The sequence below is a fragment of the Hesperophylax consimilis genome, chromosome 28, assembly GCF_061612785.1.
Source record: "Hesperophylax consimilis isolate HC1 chromosome 28, BYU_Hcon_1.0, whole genome shotgun sequence".
NCBI lineage: Eukaryota > Metazoa > Arthropoda > Insecta > Trichoptera > Limnephilidae > Hesperophylax > Hesperophylax consimilis.
In genome coordinates this window covers 13,715,209-13,734,075 of record NC_142863.1, presented here as the reverse complement: position 1 = coordinate 13,734,075, position 18,867 = coordinate 13,715,209, and the positions used below count along the sequence as shown (strand labels likewise).

At 38.3% G+C, this 18,867-nt stretch overlaps 1 protein-coding gene across 1 annotated transcript in view; it reads right to left on the bottom strand.

Moving 5' to 3' along the window:
• yl (Putative vitellogenin receptor yl) overlaps positions 1-18,867 on the bottom strand; it is a 77,537-nt gene that overhangs the window by 13,613 nt on the left and 45,057 nt on the right. The window contains exons 22-28 of the mRNA XM_089648973.1: positions 17,819-17,969; positions 17,450-17,544; positions 15,567-15,712; positions 7,616-7,686; positions 6,372-6,658; positions 5,514-5,666; positions 1,237-1,456 (exon numbers count right to left, since the gene is read on the bottom strand). Coding sequence (XP_089505099.1) covers positions 1,237-1,456; positions 5,514-5,666; positions 6,372-6,658; positions 7,616-7,686; positions 15,567-15,712; positions 17,450-17,544; positions 17,819-17,969 — 1,123 coding nt within the window. The remainder of the gene's footprint in view (positions 1-1,236; positions 1,457-5,513; positions 5,667-6,371; positions 6,659-7,615; positions 7,687-15,566; positions 15,713-17,449; positions 17,545-17,818; positions 17,970-18,867) is intronic.

Genomic DNA, 18,867 nt, shown 5'->3' with positions numbered 1-18,867 from the left:
TCTATATAAAGATGCAAAAGTCGGTCATTTTGAATACATGTAGGATAACAAAAGATTTTTTAAATATTTATGTTGAGGGATCAGTAGGATTTATAGGCCCTGTTAGAAGTTCTACCGAGCCGAACCCTCTGATATGAAAATATCTGGAGACGGTGAATTTTTTTTTCCCATTTGATATCTGATGATTTGACGTGTTGTTGTTCTTGTATTGTTTTGTATTTATTTTACTTATATAATGCACTTACATAGTGTTGATTGACTAGCTGATCATTTGTGGAAAAGTGAGTGGAAGGGTTAAGTTTTTCCTTTGGGGAAGACTTAACCCGGACAACTAAATCGGAAGTTAAAAAAAAAAAAATAATAATAATTGGATGACTTGTATAGCGCCGTTTTTGTGCAAAATCACCTCAAGGGCGCTGAATCACCTCAATACATGATTTACAGTGATGAAACAATATACTGGAATTAGATACTTCACGTTGGGTACCTATGATATGTTTCCTTCTAACGTCTGGTAAGTGGTATGTTTATTCCTTAATTATCAGGTGATTTGTGTTGTGTATAAGTATGTGTGTATGTGTGTGTGTGTGTGTGTGTGTGTGTAATGTATGTGTGAGTGTTTGTATGAGTGTGTGTCTGTATGTATGAGCATTGAACAGTTTATATTATTGACATGATGCCACGTTTGAATTTGGGCAGTGAATCTGAAAATACATATGTCAATGTTTGAGTTTAGACAAATATCATTTAGAGTATGAAGCGCTTGATTAATTGACGAATTAGATGCTGCATTTGTTTTTAATTAAGCGTGTGGAATATCACTGTATGTCGTGTAGGTCTCAAAGGTATGTTAAAATTAATAAGGGACAGTAGTTAGTTCGGTAGAGTCGATGTTATTGTTTAAAATTCTATGTATAAATATTAAGTCAGCTTGTACTACTCACCTTTGCTGCAAAAATTATGACGTAAAGGTCCCATCAATATTGTAAAAAGCAAGTTATGAAGTAAGTACATTCCTGTCGAATGTTCCATGATAACATGGATACAAGCTCGGCCTGGGAATACTTAAGGTTAGGTAGATACCTTGTAGATACATATAAAGATACATATAAATATCTTTGTATTATAAAAGCTGCTTGTTTTTTACTAATAAAAACACCTGTCTCATATAGTAAAAGTCTTTTGTCTCTTGTATAAAGTGAATAGTAATATTATGTACGTGTGTTTGTTACCCACCTCAACATGTAGCCGCTGAAGCACTCACACCTGTAAGAGTAGTTCCTGGAAGGGTAGCAGAGGTGCGGGCAGGGTGCAGGGGAGGCAAGACAGGGGGGTGGCGGCAGGTTGCAGGTGCGTCCGTCGGCTGCTAGCACGCCGCCCCCGTGGCAGGCGCACACCGCTCCACGCGGGGACTTGTGACACGCCTCCGCGCAAATGCTCTTTTCACAAGAATTGGCTGAGGATAAGAGAGAGTGATCATTGTGAATTTCGAAAATTGTGACCAATCCTGTTGAAATTAGCCTAAAACAGTAGACCAACTGAAATAGCGGCCCTACACAGGGTGTCAAGGGATGTACTTGACTTATATTAAATCAGTGATTCCTGACATTATTTGGAGTAAATAATGTAAATGAAATTTTGTTTCCCCATAACTTTATAGAGGTTTTCTTTTAAAAATTTCGTCACTGCTAACTTAACCGAGTATCCACCAAACTCTTCACATTGACCTAGCCGCCCAATTCCTACTGGTTTACTATGTTCCAATCATAAATTGTAATACATTTTATGATTGGAACAGAATCTTCTATTTATACATATTGTTATTGTTTAATTTTGTAAATGATAAGTTCTTAATAATTCTGGATACAGTCACCATCTATGGATTGTTTGAATAATTGATTATTAGAAATGGTGTGAATCTGCACTAACGTTCTAGAGCTCTAACCATGTCGATAAACAGTTGCTTCTTTTTCATTGTGTATGTCCGAATCTGTCAATAGTGTCGATGGATTAGTATTTTTAATCTATAACGGGACTGTTACCAGTGAAAAAGTGTTCTTTCCTTCAGAAATTTATTACAGTAAATAGTGTTTATCTGTACAAGGGTCGGGCCCGTTATCAATAAATTGTTATTGTCAACGTTGATATTATAAAAAGCATGTTTTTTGATTCAAAATAAAAAAGTTAAAATACGCTCCAAGTGTTTCCAGTAAAGTCCATAAACCAGAAAAATATACAGTTATATCTCTGCTTACTTGCAGATTTCTGTGTTGGGAACTCTTGTGATAAAGTAAAAGGTTCTTAACAATAATTTCGTGTATTTACGTTACAATAAATATAAGTCTGGATTTAGCTACACTGTTCATTACCCGAGGGTTGGTAATTCTCTGTTTCTAGAAGTTTAAAGTCTGACAAGGATACCCCACAGGCAATTGCTACACTCTAGCGACATCTGTCGGGCTCTGGAGTAAGCTTTCTGACTAGTGCCATCTATCGCTTGAATACCCAACTTATTACCATACATCACACATATACATGATGAATGTATGCTTGTACGGACATACTTGATATGTATATTATATTTTGATTTATTTACCATTTCAAGTACTATTATTTACATTCGATATTAACCGCCCTATGCATACGAACGTACGTAATACGTCCGTCAAAGTATCACCCAAACGCAACAAGCCGTATCACGTACGCTCAGGTACAAAACATACTTTACCGAAACCCACAAAACGTTTGTGACACGTTCGTGCGCGTCAAGTTTGTTCCTGCGTCATCCCGTTTAGTATTTCGAAGTCAGCCGAAGCAAACGGGTGTATTTTCGTCACTCCCATACAAGTCAAGTCGCTAGTCAGTGGTTCTCCATGCAAGTGGCGCAGTTTTTATGACAATATTATTACGTTACATGTTTTTTAGTGAACTTTGTGTGAATGCATGTCTTTTTTATACCGTTTATTTACTTTGTGTTATATAAAAAACTATTTTTTGTGTTCAATATGTCAAGTGAGAGTGAATATGAAAATATTAGCTCCTCCGGAAGTGAGACCACTATAAGTGAGGATTTTTCAACATCACAAGATGAACATGAAAGCGAAGTAGAAGACGTTCCAACAAGTGCTCAGGAGTGGGTGGATATAGATTCTGAAGGAGATGTTTTACAACCACCATTTGAATTTACATCGACATCTGGCTTTCCTGAAGCAGTCAATAATTGTAAAGATGAGTATGAATTCTTCAACTACTTTTTTGATGATGAACTGATGCAACTGATAGTGGATCAAACCAATATATCTGCTGAGCAATTTATTAATTCTACTCCACATTCTTCGACAAGCCTTGTAAGTTCGTGGCATCCAACAACAATCAACGAAATGAGAATATTTATTGCAATCATTTTAGTACAAAGTTTGGTAAAGAAACCAGAAGAAAAGATGTACTGGTCTAAAAGTCCGATATTTGAGACTCCATTTTTTGCACCCACCCTTTCATACAGGCGGTTTTTATTGCTAAAGAAATTTTTGCATTTTAGCAATAATGCTGAATACAACGAATTGACCCACCCCAATCCCAAACTGAACAAAATATGGCCTGTGTATCAATATTTGCAAAAAAAATTTCAACAAGGATATATCCCCGAGAAAAATGTGACCATAGACGAAAGTTTGATGTTATACAAAGGACGTCTAGGATGGATACAGTACATGCCACTCAAAAGATCGAGATTTGGCGTCAAGACATATATGTTGTGTGAGTCCACCTCAGGATATATATGGTCCACAATTATTTATACAGGAAAAAATACATTTTTGACCAGAGCTACAAACATCTTCCAGTCTCCTCCCAAGTGGTTATGTCACTAATGAGACCATTGCTCAATAAGGGGTACTGCCTGACAACAGACTATTGTCACCAGAATTAGCGGAGTTATTAGTTACAAAAAAAACGGACACATATGGAACACTAAGATTCAGACGAAAAGGGGTACCCAAAAATATTGTTTTTCCTAAGAAAGTTGCTCGTGGATACACCAAAGCCTACAGAAAGGGGAAAATCATGGTGATGAGGTGGAGAGAAAAAAAAAAGTGTTTTTTCTCTCCACTGTCCATAGCTGCACGATGGTGCAAACTGAATCGGACAAACAACGCCCAACTGTAGCAAACGAATATAATTTTACGATGCGTGGAGTAGATCGGGTTGACCAGCATTTGGCGATTCGCCCTGTCACCAGAAAACAGGGGAGAAAATATTACAAAAAAATATTTTTCCATTTTCTGGAGCAAGCACTCTGGAATGCATATGTGTTGTACAAAAAAAAGGGTGGTGTTTCAAATAACTCTACATTTAGAGAAAAGGTAATTTTTCAATATTTGGAAAACTATCATACAGCAGATTTTTCATCCAAAGGGGGAAGACCATCAAGCAACCCAAACCCCTTACGTCTCACTGAAAGACATTTTATTGATGTAATTTCTCCTACCGCGGGCAAACTGAATGCTGCAAAACGTTGCGCTGTTTGCTGCTCAAAACTAAATGAAAGTGGGAAAAAAGTGAGGAAGGAGACAAGGTACTACTGTCCTGACTGTGATGTGGGGCTTTGCATCCCCTGTTTCAAAATTTATCACACAAAAAAATTCTTTTAGTGTAATAAAATAAATAAAGAGTACTAAAATGTATGGTTTTATTATGAATAAATATCCTTGTAACAGTGAGGTCCATGGCTATCAGTAAACTTTCACTCTTTTTGTGATTGGCTCGTATGAAGAAGGAATTGGTAAAACGTCATAAATCATAAAACTCTCCATAATCAGCAGTTCTCTTTGAAAATGTAGTGAAAAAATGGCCTAAGAAAAGGTGTTATTTTCATTTTGAACACCATCAATCGCTGGCCGCCTCATTTTCAGAATGTATCGAGATTATTTTGATTGATATATTACATTCAATACAAAATATGTAAAAAGGGTCAAAAATGAGTCTGTTGTGTGAAAATATTGTGTGGTATATTGAAAACAAGTATTGTTATTGCGAAATCTAATGAAAAAAAACCCGATGTTTTTTTATCTACATTTTGAATAATAACCCAAAGGTAGGGCGGTTAATTACAGCGTTTGTATTTTGACATTACTTATAATTTTTTTTTGTTCTTTAGATACAACAGACATTATTTTTCTTTTTTTTTTCAATCTTCTGTTTTATAATACATATAAGTATATTATATATACCTTACGAGTAAATTATTTTCCTGTTATTAATTCTATGAATATACAAATGTACAATGTAAATACTTACTTTATATTTGAAAATTTGCTTTATTTACAATATCAGGTGTCATTATTTGGATTTGATGTTAATCTTAGGTATTGGCAATTGATTTTTTTTTAGTATATAGTTATTTTTGTATATATGTATTATGTTTCACTTTTATACTTAAATTGTAAATTTCCTCTGTAAAAGCCTGACAGGGCTTTAATGAATATTAAGTAAATAAATAATAAAAGGATTGTTACCACAAAGTCCTCCTTCATCAGAGCCGTCGTAACAGTTGTCGAAGCCATTGCAGACTTCCAGGTAGTCGATGCACTGCCCTGTTTTGCAGCTGAAGCCCCCTTCACAGGGTTCTTTATGCACCACCATGTGTGTGGCTGTCATGTTTGGGTGCTCTGGAATTTAAACAAAAAACAATAATTAGTAAGCAGAAATCTCACAGTCGAAAGGATTGTTATGACAGATTTGCAGGATATTATAAACTCTGTTTTGTCGGTCTTTTGGTATTCCAAGTGCATGTACAAGCCACCTAATGCGACTTTTCTATGAATAACTAGTAGTTCTGTCAACAGTAAGTACACCTCGCATCCCAAAAAGTATATTTATAATAATTTTCTCTTTTTTAAAAATCAAAATTAAAATTTCCTCTGAAATCATAACGTTTGTAAGTAGGTACGGAAATACATTTTTTAAATTTCAAATAAATAATATAATATTTCTAGAGAAACTATTTCGATGACAATTATTTTTTAAAACTTTCTTCAGGCAGGTAGGTACCATAATATTGAGAGAAAAAAATGCGAAAGAAAGTCAGAAACACAATGATTTAATATTTGAAAAAATAATCTTTACTGAACCATTAAAGCTGCTACAATCTTCAAACGGAACGTACAAAAAAATTTACAGACAAAATGCGAAACGGTAGAGTTAAAACAGGACTTCGCTTCCTACACAGAACATAAAAATTGAATCTAGCTACTACAGTATTTTGAAAAGTTTGTCTTGAAATTTATAGATGGCAGCACTTAAGTTTGTAGCTAACACATGGAGTGAGTGTGTATGACAGCGTATTAATACTACAGATAAAATAAAATTCTAACCTTTCAACTTTTTGCACATGGACGGTTCTTCATCCGACTTATCGAGGCAGTCAACACTTCCGTCACACCGCCAGGCCTCCTGGATGCACTGCTGCCTTCCAGTCCTCGGCACCCTGTTTCCCCGAATCGAGTCCCCAGGGTGGCTGGTCTCCACGCTGAAGACGGAGTCTCCTGGGTGGACTTTCGGGCTGCCATCAATGTTGGAGCCGCAGGACCATTCTCCGAGGGAGCAGATTCGGCAGCTAGCTTCGTCTTCTCCCCTGGGGCATTCAGCCGTTCCGTTGCATCTGCATGGGTTGAAAATCTTTTCTGAATTTACTGGTGTTTTACTGAAGCACCAAATGAGTTGTTTTTTGGCTAAGGAAGGATTCCTGAGTCTATAGAGTTCATTATCATTGACATATCAAATAAATAAAGATTAGTTTCAATTTTGTTAGGTAACAAAATTGAAAATTGTCAAAATGTCCCTTTTATTCATGTGTAAAAAAAAGATAATTTTCATAAAAATGTATCTGGGCGTATGACAGATTTTGAAATGTCATGTGATCTAGTGAGTTTGTGGATGTATTTGACAATATAATTTGAACTTGGCAAACTTCAAAGGATATTGTCACATTTTCTATTTTTATGTTATGCAGCACAAGGACAGTACAATACTGTTTTGTCCCAGCTCTGAAACCACTGTCCTAATGTATACAGTAATATGGAAGACAGGACAGTGAACCAAGACACTGTCCCAGAGATAGACGGGCGAGCTATCTCCGCAGGATAGTGTCTTACCTCCACCACCGCACCCGGCCGCGTTGTTCCCGTGTAAACGTGAGCGTTGTACATATCTCGACGCTCAGATCTCATATTTCGGCTTTAAAATGTCGCGTAAATGGAACACAATAATACATCTTGGTATAAATATGAAAAATCAAAAGATTAGTTGTCAATTTTGTTAAGTTGTCAAAATGTTAAAATTTTAAACGTTCAAATCATAAAATTGTCAAAACATCACTTTTGTAACATTAAAACAACGTGTGTAGCAAAAATAATGTATTTTATACAGTAATGTCAAAAAATAAAAATACGTATATGTGTAATTTTAAAAAATAAAGGTTTTAAATAAATTCTAGCATTTTCATAGGTACGCTAACTAAAAAATTAAACTTATTCGCATCTATGGAAAATTTGGAAATAGCTAGTAAATGACTTTTATATTTTAAGTAAGTATTTAATCGATTTTGGTAATAACTTACTTGGCAGAATAAGGCAGACAAATCCTAGCGTCAGTTTCGCACGCGTACTCTTCATCTTTGCACTCTTTTGCCTGGAAATGAATACCGACACATTAATATAAGTGATTTACTATGATTTCAATGACGTCAGATTGCAATAGGGTCACAATACATTTATGCGCATTTCACAATATATACAGGGTTTTCCAATAAGAGGTGTTATTTTGATATTCAATCGTAAAAGATCAATGGTTTCGTTGCTTGTGTGGCACGTAGCGCCGTCTTGTTGAAAATAAACGTTGTCCAGATCAATACCATCCAATTCCAGCCATAAAAAAACATTAATCATCTCTCGATAGCGCAATCCATTCACCGTAACTGTTGCTCCAGCCTCATTTTCGAAAAAGTAAGGTCGAATGACTCCGCTGGACCATAAACCGCACCAAACAGTCACACGTTGAGGATAGAGAGGCTTTTCAACAATAACTCTTGGGTTTTCCGAGCCCCAGATGCGACAATTTTGCTTTTTGACGAAGCCACCGAGGTGGAAATGGGCCTCATCACTCAAGATGATTTGCATTTGATTTATTCAAGTGAATTTTAATAATTTCAATGCGTTGTTGAAGCGTGTATCGTTTCATTTTTATTAATGGCGCAGTTTCTGCTTGTCAAATGTCAAAAAATGACAGCTTCAAAAGTAACAACTACCGAAATAGCGGGCTATTCAAAATAACACCTCTTATTGGAAAACCCTGTATGTAATTTATTAATTTTATAATGATTTCGGCATTCAATAATGATACATACCATTAGAATAATGTGCCCAAAACAATAATGTCGCGAAACAATAGTGTCACAATACAATAATGTCACATTAAAATAAGGTCGCACCACTTTGACATGCATTTTGACGCGTTCAATAAATAAAAATACATTTTTGTTAGGGCCAACATGAAGACAAAACCATACATGATAAGGTGATGTTGATTTTCGTGTTTAACAAACCCATTAGATGTAATATCTAAAGGAAAAATGAATGTTTAAGGTTGACACTGCAACTGCAGTGCTTTGTGATAAATGGGCAAAATTCTTCACCACTGCAATTGCAGGGCTACAGCTAATAAAGGTTAATAAGGTCACATTCATAGACATATGAATATTAGTAGACCTGCCCTAAGTGATTAAAAGCGTATTATTCCCCACTCCCCATACCGGTTCCATTGGAGCCGGCTGGGCTCGCGTATGTCTTCCCGTGAATCTTGAGAATGTGACGTCATCATTCTTGTTCGAACTAGCGTCTGGGAAGTAAATTATGAACACTTATAAAAGTGTCTTAACTAAATACGTAAACAAAATATTCGACTCTGAAAATAGAAGAAATTTTTTTTGCCGAATTTGGACTTCGCAAATTTGTTCATAACGTGGCGAGTAATTTGCGCTCCCATGTAAAAATGTCTATTCATTCAAAAGCAGATTTTACTTTTAAGAACTAAATGGTTATATTAAATTGCGAAATGCTTATATACTGTCAGATTGATTTATTGACGAATCACAGTCAGCTTTACCCCCTTCGTTCTTCAACAGTTGATTTTACCCCTCAACTTTAATTTCTAGTCCTATATATTCTTATGTCTGTGGTCACATTACAATATGACAACATTACAATGATGTCGCAAAACAATATTGTTACATTACAATGACTTCACATTACAATAATGTCACATTACAAAAAGGTTGCAGTACAAAAATATCACACAGCAATAATATTTGAATATTAATTATCTTTACTCACATAGATACAAAGCAATTGAATAAAACAAATGGTCCCGAAAAAAATTGACCACAGACATAATATGATATATTGAGTTTTGAAAAAACCGTTCCTCAATTATGGCAAATACTGATTCATACCATCACGACATGTTGATATACCATAATGTCATGCAGACATATACATGGTGTCTGGAAATTAGTGGAACAAGCGGGAAACTGGTAAATCTAATCACATGGACAACACAAAAAAACTCTTTTTTTTTCAAACAGCATTTAATTTTAATTTTAATTATTTTTCAGCAAGGGTTTACGCAATAAACCGCTGATAGAAACCGCGTAGCAACCAATTTTTTTCAAAATATTTTTAACTTCATTCTCAATTCATTCCAAATCCAGTTGCAGTTTTCTCTAAGGAGCACATGTCAGTGAACTCCCAAACAGTAGCAAAGACGAAAAAGACATGAATTATAATATTTACTCATAAATTGTCCGCCCATGTTAAAATCTGTTCATAGGAGCTGTTCGAAAAACGAACAGGGGTTGGAATAGCCGCCCTTTACAGGGCTATTCCACACAGATAAAGTATAAATTAATTATATAGCTTGTGACAGGCGATGCGAGAACACAATGCATAACGTTAATTCACAATCAACTTACCGGGAGGAGATGGTGAAATCTGCATAGTGAGCATCATCTGTCAGCACTGGAACGTTTAGCGTGGTTGGTAGCACTCGTTATTTTAGATTAAATTGCGATAAAAAATACGTAAGATAATTATTTCGATAAGGAACCGGCAATGTTGTTATGACGGGACGAACGGTTTTTGTGCGACTGCTCGGCCCACGGCCTCCGTGGATCCAGCTGACATGTGCGAAATTTAAACTATACAGTTCAAATTCTGACGATACGATTGGTTAGTACACGGCCTGTCAAAAGCAATTGGCGTTACGGAACATTCCGCCCACCAAAATACAACAACGTGTATTTTAAAGAAAATTTAGAAACAAAACGGGCAATGCTGTGGAACGTTGCGTGAACGAAGAAATAGTGAAAAGAGAGAAGAAAAAGAAAAAAAATATATATTAATAATAATAATGAAAATGATAAGAAAGAATGCGCCGCGGAAGCGAAGATGATTAGTCACATTGACTAGGCAATGGACATAATTTGGTTAATGTAGAGCGATGTAGAGCGTCTATCACAAGAGAAGTAAGCTTAGATTCGCGAGGAAGTAGGGCAGGATGTTTATACTCGAATTCGAGCCCAGATCGAGATAACCTGCCACCCACCCTGAGCACACCGTGGTCGTCAATGAAGGGATTAAGCTTCCGCATTTGTTTCGACATAAGGTTGCCCTCTTTCAAGCGCGTGATATCATCATTAAAATGTACATGTTGAGTGCGTTTAACTACTGTCAAAAGTGAAGTGTGAATTTCGGCACGGTTTAATGAAAGATACAAACGACGAGATTCTTTATTCTGTAGGTTGTAGATGAATCTAAGACAGTAACCGAAAATGCGTTGGATCTTCTGAATCGAAGAAAATTTAATTAGTAATAGGTCCACCAGATTTTCGTCCTGTTGGACAAATAACGATCGAACTCGTTCCTCAGAGTGAAGTTCAATTTCGTCGACATTGCCATCGAAAGACGGCCATGAATCGAATGACTGGATCCGCCACGAAGGCCCCGCCCACCATAACGTGTGATCGATCAGATCGGCTGGGGATTGACCACAAGAAGCGACATCCGCTGGATTATCTCCAGATGACACGTGATGCCAGGAAGTCCTGTCGAGAGCATCTTGAATGTGACTGACACGGTTAGCCACGAAAGTCTTCCAGCGACACGAAAGAGAACGTAACCAGGCGAGCACGATGGTTGAATCCGACCACGCAAAGGTATTGGAGATCGGAAGTAATGGTACGTATAAATCTTTGACGAATTTTAATAGATCTGCTAGAAGAACTGCCGCACACAGTTCAAGGCGAGGCAATGAAATCTTTTTTGTGGGGGCGACTCGAGACTTGGCGCAAACCAAATATATTTGAACTTTATCGTCAACATCCATGATTTGCAAGTAAACTACCGCGCCATATCCAAATTCCGAACTATCTGAGAAGCCATGAAGTTGACATGACTCCATGTGAGGGAATGACACCCATCGAGGGATTTTGAACGACTTCAAGAGCGGTAATTGTTTAGTATAACGATCCCATTGACGAACAATGTCAACAGAGGGGGTGTCATCCCACCCAACCTTTAAAACCCACAACTTTGGTACTAGAGATTTGGCGAAAAACGTCAAAGGGCATAGAAAAACGAGAGGGTCAAAAACCCGAGCGACTTCACTGAGGATAGTGCGTTTAGTAAACTCGCGATCGAGGCATAAGACTTCGAATGAAAATGTATCATGTCGTGGCTCCCACTTTAATCCCAATACCTTGAGAATGTGAGAGTTATCAACATCCATGGACACCAAGTCATTGAGGCAGTATTCCGGAGGCAGATCGGCGAGTAATTCTGGTTTGTTACTAGCCCACTTCAGCAATTCGAATTGACCTCGTTTGAACAGCTCGATAACTTCGGTTTTCGTTTGTTGAGCTTGTTCCAAGCTGTTACAACCGGTGACGATGTCATCTATGTAAATATCCGAAGTTAGCACACGACGCGCTAGCAGTAAATCATAACCTTCATATTTGGTCAACTGTTTGACAGTACGACAGGCTAAAAATGGGGCGGAGGAGATACCATAGGTTACAGTGTTTAGTTGGTACTCTTGGGTGGGTTCCGACGAATGAAAACGCCAAAATATTCTTTGGAAAGCACGATCTGGTTCTTGAACCAATATTTGGCGATACATTTGTCGTACATCAACAGTAAACACCACCGATGGTATACGAAATTTTAGCAAAAGCTCCAGCAGGTTCTTTTGAAGCTTTGGACCGATAAGCAAGGTATCATTTAACGAGGATCCGTTCACATCCGTCGCTGAGGCGTCGAAAACCACTCTTAACTTAGTGCTAGCGCTGCTTGGACAAAGATTGCAATGATGAGGTATGTGATACTTTCCCTTGTGCAAATCTTTTCCAGGAACACGAGTCATGGGACCACTGTGTAAATAATCAGTCATGAAAGCAGAATATTGTTCACGTAAGGTTGGATTTGCTATGAGTTTGCGCTCGAGGGAATGGAATCTACGTAAAGCGATCTCACGCGACCCTGGAAAAGAGATATCCCTTCCCCTTTCTCGGAAAGGCAAGGATACGATGTATCTTCCCGAAGTGTCCCGTGAGTGGTCAGTGTAGTACATTTGTTCACAAAGTTGTTCCTCAGGAGTGAGGTGTGAAGACTGGGGAATGGTGTCTAACTCCCACAGTGGCTGGACCTCTTCGTGGAGCCGGTCTTCGTTAGTAACGATGAAAGAATTCGTTTCATGAGCAGTGTTCGAACCAACTGAACCTAGAAGAAGCCAACCAAATGCAGAATTGAAAGCTGATGGCTGACGTGGACCACCATTCAAATTACCAGGTCTCAGAAGAGAAGAGAAAACCTCAGCACCCAAAAGAAGATCAATCGGTCCCGGTTTGTGACAGTCAGGATCGGCAAGAGGCAAGTCTCTCAACTGATGCCACGATGACTTATCTAGACGAACAGTTGGCATGTTGCCACAGATACTAGGCAGCGTAAGTGCCTTGATGTTGAAGAGAACCCGTCCCTTAACACCGATCTCTAATTGAATGATTCCTGACGTGGTTGCGGAAGATTGGCCTAAGCCGCTAACTCTCTGAGAACTGGCTTGACGAGGGATGCCTACAAGCTCCGCAGCACGATCGGTGATGAAGTGAGCTTGACTGCCCGAATCGATCAATGCGCGAAAGGTTTGGAAACGGCCGGACGAATCGCGAATGCCAACATTGGCGGTTGACAATAGTACTATGGACTTGTCTCCTAAGTTGGTCAGGACCTGAATTTTAGAGTCGGAAGAAGGCTCCTGGTCCGTAGACGTCGTGGAGTGTTGATACTGATCTTCCAAAGAAGCGTTTTCGTCTCGATGGAGCAAAGTATGATGTTTTTGCTGACATTTTTGACATGTAAACAAAGATTTACAATCTTTAAGATAATGAGAAGAATGAAGACAATTGAAACACCAACGGTGTGATTGAACAAACTGTAGGCGATCCTGAACTGACTTGAGGGCAAATACCTTGCACTTGGAAATGGAGTGGTCTTCCCCGCAACAGGAGCATTTCAGGTAAGTGGTGGAGTTCGAGGACCTATTTGTTTTAGGCTGTCCTTTCTTAAGATCGCAAAGAAGCGCTGAAGTGCGTTTTTTGGCAGCCTGATTAAAGTTCCGTGCAAGAGGTTTGTCAATAGTACTGCTATCGCGAGTCGAAAAATGTAAGTCTCGTACAAGAGCTTCGCATTTGTTATAAAGAAACTCTTTGAGTTTCAAATATGAAGGCAGGTCGGTAGGAGACTGCAGTTGTTCGAATGCGCATCTTGTAGGTGAATCTAATTTCGACAGAATTAAATAACAAAGCACGAAGTCCCAATTATCTATTGGGAGATCCGATTCTTTTAAAATTGTTAAATCCTCATTAAATACATCGAACACGCGACGAAATTCAAAAGGATCGGTAGACGGAAAATTTAAATTTAGCATTTCCCGCCAACACGTAAATGCGAGTTCACGCGCGTTACGATAGCGCGCGATTAATCTTTGATATGCTTCAACGTAGTGAGCTCCTTGTACTGGAAATGTCCGAATTAACCCTAAAGCTTCTCCAGATAAACATGAGAACAAATACTGCATGCGTTCGATGTTGGATAAAGATTTGTTTTCATGAATGAGAGCGTTAAACATGTCGTAAAATTCGGGCCATTGCTTGACATTTCCAGAAAATATTGGAATGTTTATTTTTGGTAATTTAACGTTTGTGCACGCATTCGCGGTTTTACAATCGAGAGACTGACTGGTTAACTCCTGGTAAATTTCCACAATTTGATAATACATCTCGTCAAAGGTTTCGCGAATTTTATCTTCATCAATTTCGTTTGTGTCATCTAAAGCTAATATTTCCGCGTGAGACGTTTCAAATTCAAGAACTATCTTTTCCAGAGTAGTATAATGCGCTAACAGTAAGTTGCACTTAGTTGCATCGTGCAAAGCGCTTTTTGCTATTTCATGTGTCTTGACTAACCTATTATTCGCTAATGTCCGTTTCCGGCGCAATATTTGAATGGCTGGGGCCATGTTGAATAAACACGATTGGAAACGTACCCAAAAACGAAACAAAATAAATGATAATAATTTAATCTATTATAATTATATGCGCGGTAGGTCGTAAATACTCAAGCGCTAGGTACCTACCTAATTACTGTTCGAATTGATTATTATTCAATATTTAAGAAACATTCCACAGCACTATCCGTGTTGGCATAGATAGATTATAATCTTAAAGTTCCCTAGTTTCGGCACCAAAAATGTTCGAAAAACGAACAGGGGTTGGAATAGCCGCCCTTTACAGGGCTATTCCACACAGATAAAGTATAAATTAATTATATAGCTTGTGACAGGCGATGCGAGAACACAATGCATAACGTTAATTCACAATCAACTTACCGGGAGGAGATGGTGAAATCTGCATAGTGAGCATCATCTGTCAGCACTGGAACGTTTAGCGTGGTTGGTAGCACTCGTTATTTTAGATTAAATTGCGATAAAAAATACGTAAGATAATTATTTCGATAAGGAACCGGCAATGTTGTTATGACGGGACGAACGGTTTTTGTGCGACTGCTCGGCCCACGGCCTCCGTGGATCCAGCTGACATGTGCGAAATTTAAACTATACAGTTCAAATTCTGACGATATGATTGGTTAGTACACGGCCTGTCAAAAGCAATTGGCGTTACGGAACAGGAGCAGAATCCAGAACGCACCTATAGACAGATAATTCCTGTGAAATATTTCACACAAACAATATTCTGTCTCATAGAGTGCGAGGTAGGTACTGTATTTTATCGTGGCGCACCTTCCTTGCGCAAATCAACATTCGAGCTTTCATATTATTTGACAAATGCCACTTTCCAGTAATGTAATATTTGTGTGCATCTCTGATATACCACTAGATTCTCATTTCAACCACTAGTTTCTGGACACCATACAGTAGAAAAAATATAAATAAAATTTGCTCACGGCGTCTGCGATGATTTTGGTGGTAATACAATTCATTTCATCAGAACCGTCGCCGCAGTCGTCCATCTTATCGCAGTAGAGACGTGCCTCGATGCACTTACCGTTCCGACAGTGAAACAGACCGGCTGGACAGGGCTTGTTGTACGCTGAAAATAAAATTGACTCGTAAATAAATTTTATTTAATTCTTGAGCAATGACGCTGAATTTTCGCCGTCCGCTAACAGATTAAATAAATTCTAAAGTAAAATAAAGTCTAAATTCTTTCTTGAGCAGTTAATCAAATTCATTGGCCATCCTGAAGCCAAGGAATGAGGTCTTATGTAAATTAGCGACATCAGTTATTTTTTCTGTTCTGAGTAGTAAACCAACCAGTAAAGTAGGTAACCGGATAAAACAGAACAATGACAAAACAGAATATGATAAAATACTAGGTTAGGTTAAATCTGATTAGGTTAGGTTAGGTGGGAGTTTCTACTTTTCTTCACTTTTTGTCACTGTTATGTTTTTCTGGATGTTAACCGGATAATTAAAAAAAAATTTCCAAAGAAGCGAAGTTAGCAGTCCACAATGGAGTGCTGGTACCTACCCTGATGTATGGAAGTGAGGCATGGAACTGGCAAAGAAAGGATGAAAGTAGATTGAATGCTGTTGAAATGAGATCCCTGAAGCGTATGTGTGGTATAACCATGTATGATCGTGTGAGGAATGTGGATATCCGCAAAGAGTGCAAGGCTGATGTAAGCGTAATGTGTATGATCAAGAAAGGGACGCTTAGATGGTTTGGGCATGTAGAGCGAATGAGCGAAGAAAGGAGTGTAAGAAGAATATACAATGCAAATGTGAATGGTAGCAGAAGTCGGGGACGCCCAAGGAAGACATGGCACGACCAAGTGAATCAGATACTTGAGTCGGGCCATGTCAAGAGTCAGAATAATAGAAGAGTATGTATGAGACGATGTATGAATGTGAATGAGGCAAGGAGTGTGTGCCAAGACCGAGTTGTTTGGCGGTCCGTCCTCTCTGCCTACCCCTGCGGTGAAACGGCGTGATGGTTAGTTAGTTAACCGGATAAAACAAAACAGAACATGATAAAATAATAGATTAGGTTAGGTCAGGGTTGTTGTTTGATTATTATTTTTCTTCAACAATTCTGGTTAACCACTGTGCTGCTTGGTAACTGTTCTGTTATGTGGATGTTCTCTTTGGTCACTTTTCTGTTATGTCAATGTATTGTTTGGTCTCTGTACTGTTTGGTAACTGTCCTGTTTGGTCACTATTATTTTACGTCACTGTTCTATTTGGTCACTGTCCAGTTTGGTCACTATTCTGTTATGTCACTGTTATCTTTGGCCACTGTCCTGTTTGGTCACTAATCTGTTATGTCACTGTTCCCTTTCGCCACTATCCTGTTTGGTCTCTGTCCTATTTGGTCACTGTTCTGTTTGGTGACTGTCCTATTTGGTCACTGTTCTGTTTGGTCACTGTCCTGTTTGGTCACTATTCTGTTATGTCACTGTTTTATTTGGCCACTGTCCTGTTTGGTGACTGTCCTGTTTGGTCACTGTTCTGTTATGTCACTGATCTGTTATGTCACTGTTCTTTTTCGCCACTGTCCTGTTTGGTCACTGTCCTATTTGGTCACTGTTCTGTTACGTCACTGTTTTATTAGGTCACTATTCTTTTAAGTCACTGTTCTCTTTTGTCACTGTCCTGTTTGGTCACTGTCCTATTTGGTCACTGTTCTGTTATGTCACTGATCTGTTATGTCACTGTTCTGTTTGGTCACTATTCTGTTATGTTACTGTCCTGTTTGGTCACTGTCCTATTTGGTCACTGTTCTGTTTTGCCACGGAATCAGCATGTGTAGTGAATAGATCCTTACCGCACTTGTTATGTTCATCTGAGCCGTCAGAGCAGTCCGGTTCTCCGTCGCATTCCCAGGATCTGGGGATGCAGTTGTGGTGCAGTGAGGCACACCTGCAAACAATCACAATAATGGTTTAAAACAAAAAATATTGATTTAATTTCATCAAAATAGTATTAATATTTGATTGAGCCAACCGGATGTGTAAATGTGGTGAATGTGTGTGACTACCGAACAGCGTGACGGTCAAGAAATGCCCGCTCCATTCATTCCCCGTGGGGATTGATGAGAACCAAAGGGTGACACCTGAGGCCTGACTGGCTTGCAGATCTAGAAGTCCCCCTCTGATCCTCCACTGTATGAAAGGTGAAGAAGAAATGAACCGACCTGAACATGTTGGGCTCGCAAGCTCTCTCCGCACAGCCTTCCTCATCTTCTCCGTCCTCACAGTTTGGCACCCCGTCGCACACCTCACTGGTGCCCAGGCACTGGCCCTTTCGGCACTCAAACTGTTCCTTCTCACAGCGGGCTGAGGAATCTGCAAATCATCAATCAATATACACTTCAACAAAAATGTTACATTATATTATACAATATTACTCCTTCTATGGAAGTAATAACTCCCATAGAATGATGAAGAAAACTAGAAGTGACTTCCATACAAATTTGAATGGAAACAAATGTGCCACTGACTTAGTACCTTTTGGTTCTAGACCATTTAGCACACTGTCTGTCTTTCTTACGCTCGCCTGAAATTGTATATCGCCATCCCGTTTGAATTTCGTACAGTTTTCTATGGAAATATAGGCCCAAATCGCGCACTTCTTGTGTTTTTCTTAATACCATGGTTACTCGACACATATTCCCCAGGGAATACTTATGCTTTGTACTGTGTGGAGGCGTTTTTTAAGGAAAAGAAGGAGTGTTATATGAAGAGATGTTACACAGAGTCATTAACAACTTAATTGATAGTCCTGCCATCCTTGCCACTATTAAACTACATGTGCCGACTAGGAATACAAGACAAAATATAACATTCTTCTGTAATACATACTCGACCAACTATCAGACACACTCACTGACCAATAGGATGCATGATCTGGGCAACAAGTATGGGGGTGCTATTGATTTATTTATTGACTCCATATATAGAATTAAGCATAATCTACACCAACACTTTGTTGAATCCTACAAATTAGAGTAGCGTTGGTAAATTAGTTTTAATGATTTGTCTTATATGTAGTGTTGTTTTAATTTCTTTTTTACTTTATGTTACTCTTACGTTTTACTAATATTGCTTCATATTTTTTAATATTTTCTCATTATACTTGTAATCACAATTTTACAAGTGTGTATTTTGTACCTTATTTAAAATGGATTACATCTATTTACTGTTCTCCTATGTACACTGCATCATGTATCAATTCTATGTAAAA